Genomic DNA, 6,000 nt, shown 5'->3' with positions numbered 1-6,000 from the left:
GGCGGGGGTGGGGGAATCTTTATGTTCTTGTCTATTAAAAAGTTGGACAGAAAGGTCTGTGTGTGGCATGTTCACGTTAGGTATCTGTTGGCTGTCTTTTCACTTTTTGTCAACATAAACAGCAAAGTTGGCTCAGCAGGGAAATGTTTAACACATCAACCAACCTGGACCTGTCTTTACAAAGGGACAACAAACAAAGGAAATCAACAAAGTCATCAAAGACGCAAGAAGATTCCCTATCACACACACACACACACGTACGCACACATGCACACATACACACACGCGCATAACTCCAGTGACTGTCCCAATTAGGAATGGAATTATCAAACCGATTCCCCCTGCATCTGAAATAGATGAAATCCATACTCTCAAAAAAGGTAAAAAGCAAACAATGTAGTAACTGTGTCCGTTGTGTTTGAGAACTCGGAGCCCAGGATCATCTCATTGGCTGCTGTTCATGTTGTACACTGAAGGTGATCAAGGCCACGTTGCCTCCCTTTCAATGGCTCTCTTATGTATGAGCAAAAAGAGCACTTAATTCTTATTCACATCCCAAAGTCTTTCATGTACTCCATCTGGGTTCTTCATTCGTCATCGGTCTTCATTCTAAAAAAAATGTCCAGCAAAGAAACAGCCAACAGTGGACCAGTCTAAAGCTGTGCATGAGCTGCTGTCCTCCCAACTGATGGCATGCGTTAGGGTTCAAAGGTCATCCTCAGCTAGCTGAGCCAGGTTGCTGGGTCGTCGTCCAGCTGAAGGACCTGTGAGTGGAGCTGAGGTCCCTGCGTCTGCAGCCGGACCTCTGCGGCAGCCCTCTCCTGCTCTCTGCTGGAAGAGAAAGAGCATTCAGCATAAGTTATCCTCTTAACATCACGACTTGCATTATCAAGAGCCATTAACACCCTTCAACCAATCCCACAAGTAGATATCTGCAATTGGTAAAACTTTACTTTAAGTTTTTTACATAAGGCTGAATTTACACTGTCATTATTATGACATAACACTTGTCACTAGCATGAATAAAGTGTCATGAATGCTGTCATTAAGTGTTGTTACCCTAACCCTTCATTACCCTTACCCCTAACTCTAAACCTAACCCTTCCTAACCGCACTAGATCCCTCCACCTAACCCAAAAAGATGCCAACATAGCTCCAATGGCATGGGTGGACTGGCCTTCTGGCGTACCGGGCCTTCAACCCGAAGTGAGTCGGTCCGGTCCGCTACGTTTTTTGTTTATTTTGTAGAGCGAGTGGAGGAAGACATGGTAACAGGTGGCCAACAAAGTCCAAAAGCGGCAAAAACGTGGCAAGAAAAGAGTGTAAAGTGAGTAAAATGGGCCAAAAGCAGTTAAGAGTGGCCAGAAAATAAAGAGAAGCCAGGTGCTATTTACTGTAATGGCAAAGGGTCGCTTTATTGAGCAAAATGTGGCAAACAATACTAGAAAAAGGGCAAAATGTGGCAAACAGTAGTGAAAAAGGGCAAAAATGTGGAACAAAAAGAGACAAAATGTATGGAAGAAAAGAAACAAGTGGTATTTATTGGACAAAAGTTAGCTTATTTGGATGAAGAGTGGTGAAACAAAATTGGATAAAAGCTTCAAAATGAACTTGCAACAATGGACAAAAAATAGGGGGGGGGGGGGGGGGGGTATTTATTGGCAAAAGAAAGCTAAAGTCTAAAAATAAGTGTCAGGACTTTTTGAAAAGGGACAAAAATGGGACAAAGGAAGTTGCAAAATGGCCAAAGGAAATAGGTAAAAAGTGGTTAAAAAGTTTCTCCTTTTAATGTTTTCTGGGGGAATAATAATTCAAATTAAGACATAAAAAGCCACATGTTGAGCATTATTGACTTATTAACAGTTTTTACTTGACATCCTCTGATAATGTGGTGGGCTGGTCTGGACACAAAATGCCAGCGCTGAATTTTTGTCCCAGTCCGACCCTGTCCAAAGGTGTTATATTTTAGCAAACAACACTTAATGACAGCTTAATGGCAGCCTTCATGATACCTTATTCGTACTAATGACATATAATAACAGCGTAATGTCAGCCTTATGTATAAAACTTAAAGTAAAGTGTTACCCTGCACTTTTGTGGAGGAATCCTGGATTCTTTGTTAAAGTTTACTGCCTTCATCTAAAATGACTTTTTTCTATCCCTGCAGCCAGACAAATATGTGCAGTGATAGGCATCGCTCTCTGGCTTCCTTGTCTGGGTCAGCCTACGTCCTGTTTGTTATGTGCCAGCTTATCCGGCCTATGTAAACAAAGAAAGGAGAACAACAACAACTGCTGGTCCGTCATCAGAACCATCTGAGTCCACTGAGAACAGAGGCCTCCCCAATTCTAGTGTAAACAGTCCACTTTAATAAATAGCACCAAAGCACTCCATTCTAACTGAAACTTGTACCTGTACCCACCAGAGTTACACAATGACTGCACAGAACACTCAGGACTGGTTGCCAGTTCATCGACAATCACATTTACGTCCAGTCTTGCGCCAACATAGAAAATGTGGATTCACCAGTCACTTTACTGTAACATATAAGATGAAAGAAACACTCAACTGTTGGGGTGCTACCACTCGGCCTCAAAGCCACAACCTAGACTCCAACCAACCCTGGAGAGCCACTGCCATTCATCTCTTTTTACTGTTTCCCATTTGATCCAACAGGGGGAGAAATAACTCCTCACGTGAATCCATGAAGCATCTTATTGCGTCTCAAAAGCTTTTATTTCTACACACACAAGTGATGGATGGATGGATGGATGGATGGATGGATGGATGGATGGATGGATGCTGTTTCTGTTGGGGTTCTTTTGTTTTGTATATTGTTGTATTGATATTATTTTTGTTATTTTGTGTATATTCTATTTACTGTATATTTATATTCCCAGTCATATTTTTTTTTTAATTAATTATAGAGGTATTTACAGAAAAAATATGTTCTGAAAATGTCATAATCCCCCTTATCCCCCACATATCAAAAGGAAGGGTACTATCAATAAACTAAAAAAACAAGCAAATAAGTAGATACATAGGTAGTAATAAACATACAAAGGCATTTGCTCATGCATTAAAAAAAATTGGTACGTTATTTACATAATGACAAATAAAAATCATTGAATACCTTGAATCTCGATCATGTTAATGAATCTATTGTTTAATTCTTTAGGATTTCCTCTACAGATGGAAGCCTTAGTATTATAACAATTTCCTATTTTCTCTTACTGCTTGGAGCAAAAATTAGCTTCAGATAGAGAAAAAAAAAAATCACGCCGGGATTTAAACCCTGTCAAAAGACAGGCCTTGACCACTGCACTAGCTCCAGTTATAGTAAATCATGTTGTGCAGCTAATAATAAGAGGCTGAGTAGGATTAGGGCTGGGGAAAATAGTGGTGGTAAAGGTTCAGGGTTAGTTAGGGTTAGGTAAACTTCCAATTTAAATACATGAGTTAGAAATTCCTACCCAGCAGTACATAAAAAAAAAAAAAAAATGCTCCATGCAGCACAAAAAAATGTGCAGAAACGCACGGAACAATAGTTTCTTTCATTTAAGTCGTGATTTCAAGATCTCATGTGCGACTGTGCTGAACTTCTTTATACATTTTATTTTACAACACTCTCTCAACCACAGCACTGGCAGTTATAATGAAGGATAATATGTTAAGTCTGCAGTTTTGAAATAGAATGGTTAAAATTCACCATAATGCAGTATTGTTCTTGTTCATGTCAGGATTTTATTTACATGATTGTTCACTGTAAAACCCTCTGTTTAGGTGTAAAGGTAGACTTGAGAATAAAACCAAATGTTTAAGCTGTTTAATATTGTTTTACAAATACATTTTATATCTAAGCAAAAAGACTGTGGACTTAAATAAGGACATTTGAGACTATCAGTCAAAATAAATCATACAGTATATCTAAGTTGAATTATCTTGTTTCGAAATGACAAGTTGTTTAAATGTCAATAAATTATAATAATGCTGAAATGTGAGTTTGATTGGACAAGGTAACAAGTTTTCATGCACTGATGATTTAAAATGCCTTTTTTGTTGTAATTTACTGCAAAATGTTTAAACTACTAGTGGTTAAATGTTAAATCAACTTTGAAAACCTAAAAAAAAAACCCAATAATAACAGTAGAACATTGCAGTCATATCAATTTGATGAACTTCAACTTTTGAGTTGAAGCAAAGATTATCCTTCATTTTAGATTAGATAAGTCTTTATTGTCATTGCAAAGTACGACATACAACAAAATTGGACCACAGTCCCCCTCGATGCAAATCACATTTCATTCAAACACAATATATAATAAATAAATAGGATAAAAAGTGCAAAGAAGCAATCGATCATTTTTCAGAACAAAAACAATATGAATAATTCAATAATAAAAACAGTTTAGTGCGGGTCTGTCAGGAGTAAGCAGTTTTCATTCAGAAGGGATATTGCACTGTTTAAAAACTGTCGTGCGTGATTTTAGTGTCTGTCTGCTCAAACACGTGATGTCCTGGGTGTGTGCCGTCTCTTAAAATGCTGCGTGCCCTTTTGAGACAGTGAGCACTGTACATGTGCCCCAAGGAGGGGTGAGGGCGGCCGATGATTTTCTGGGCCGTTTTAATGACCCTTTTGAATGCCTTCAACTGTGCCATGGCGCAGCTGTTAAACCACAGAGAGATGCAGTTGGTGAGTACGCTTTCAATGGAGCAACGATAGAAGACTGTCAGTAACTCCCTGCTCAAGTTGTTTTTCCTGAGAATCCTCAAAAAATGGGGACGCTGGTGGGCCTTTTTTTTTTTTTTACAATCCCTGAGGTGTTGGTGCTTCATTTGAGGTCTGCATCCATGCGTACACCAAGGTACTTGTAGCTGTGCACTTTCTACACAGCCTCCCACCTGATGCAGACAGATTGGAGAATAGCCTTCTTCCTCCTTAAGTCCACAATCAGTTCTTTGGTTTTTGACGTGTTGATGATTAGGCTGTTTTAAGCACTCCACTCAACCAACCTCTGGCTCTCAGTCCTGTATGGCGTCTCATTTCCTGCAGAGATGAGCTCAACAACTGCAGTGTCATCTGCAAATTTAATGATGATGCTGTTTGGGTGGATGCTGCTGATACAGTCATATGTGTACAGAAGAGGGCTCAGCACACAGCCTTGTGGAGAGCATGTGTTGAGGCTGTCTGCGGTCTGTTAAGAAGTTTCTGATCCAGTAGCAGGTGATATTTGCGGGAGTCCAATGTCCAGTATTTTTCTGTAAGTCTGTCCAGAAGTTTGTTTTTAAAGGCAGAGCTAAAGTCAATGAAGAGTAGCCTCACATACTGTAATTCCCTGGATGTTCTAAGTGAGAGATGGTGATGTGGAGTAATGTGGCGATGGCGTCCTCTGTTGATCTTTTAGCTGTGTGAAAACTGAAGTGGATCAAGTGTGGGTGGGAGGTAAGACATGATATGACGTCGGACCAGTTATGATTGGTGTTAGGTCTACTGGCCGATAGTCATTTAGGCTGCTGATGGCGGGCTTTTGGGGCAGCGGGATGATTGTGGCTGACTTCAGACATAATGGAAGTGATGCATCAAAGATGTTGGTAAAAACTCCAGCCAGCTGGACTGCACTTTCTTTGAAAACCCACCCGGTCAGTCCATCTGGTCCGGCAGCCATCCTATGGTTCACTCCCCTCAGTATGCCCCTCACCTCATACTCCTGCACGGTGAGGTTGGAGCTGCTGCTGTTTGCTGTTTGTGGTGTTGCTGCTCTGGGTCCCTCCATCTCAAAGCACTTAAATAATTTATTCAGCTCCTCTGCAAGTCCACCCTCATCCTTTGTAGTGTTGCAGGACTTGTAATGGGTGAGATGCTGGACTTCCTGCCACACTTGCCGTGTGTTATTGTCTTTGAAGTGGTCTTCTATCTTCTTTGTATAAGCTGCCTTAGCTGCTCTGATGCCTCTTCTCAGGTTGGCTATGGCTGTTTTGTACTGTTCGCCGTGAAGGCAT

General features: G+C 40.5%; 1 protein-coding gene across 3 annotated transcripts in view; it reads right to left on the bottom strand.

The window, feature by feature from the left end:
• Nucleotides 1-6,000, bottom strand: part of arhgef25a (Rho guanine nucleotide exchange factor (GEF) 25a) — a 76,073-nt gene continuing 70,073 nt past the window's right edge. For 2 of the 3 annotated variants that reach the window (XM_028452557.1, XM_028452559.1), the window contains one exon: nt 1-831. In XM_028452557.1, the coding sequence (XP_028308358.1) occupies nt 706-831 (126 nt within the window). In that variant the 3' untranslated portion in view covers nt 1-705. The remainder of the gene's footprint in view (nt 832-6,000) is intronic. The other variant, XM_028452558.1, reaches the window with a different exon arrangement.

Source organism: Gouania willdenowi, chromosome 7 (assembly GCF_900634775.1).
Source record: "Gouania willdenowi chromosome 7, fGouWil2.1, whole genome shotgun sequence".
Classification (NCBI taxonomy): Eukaryota; Metazoa; Chordata; class Actinopteri; order Blenniiformes; family Gobiesocidae; genus Gouania; species Gouania willdenowi.
Note: the sequence above shows the minus strand (reverse complement) of the source record. Positions and strands in the feature narration are given on the sequence as shown.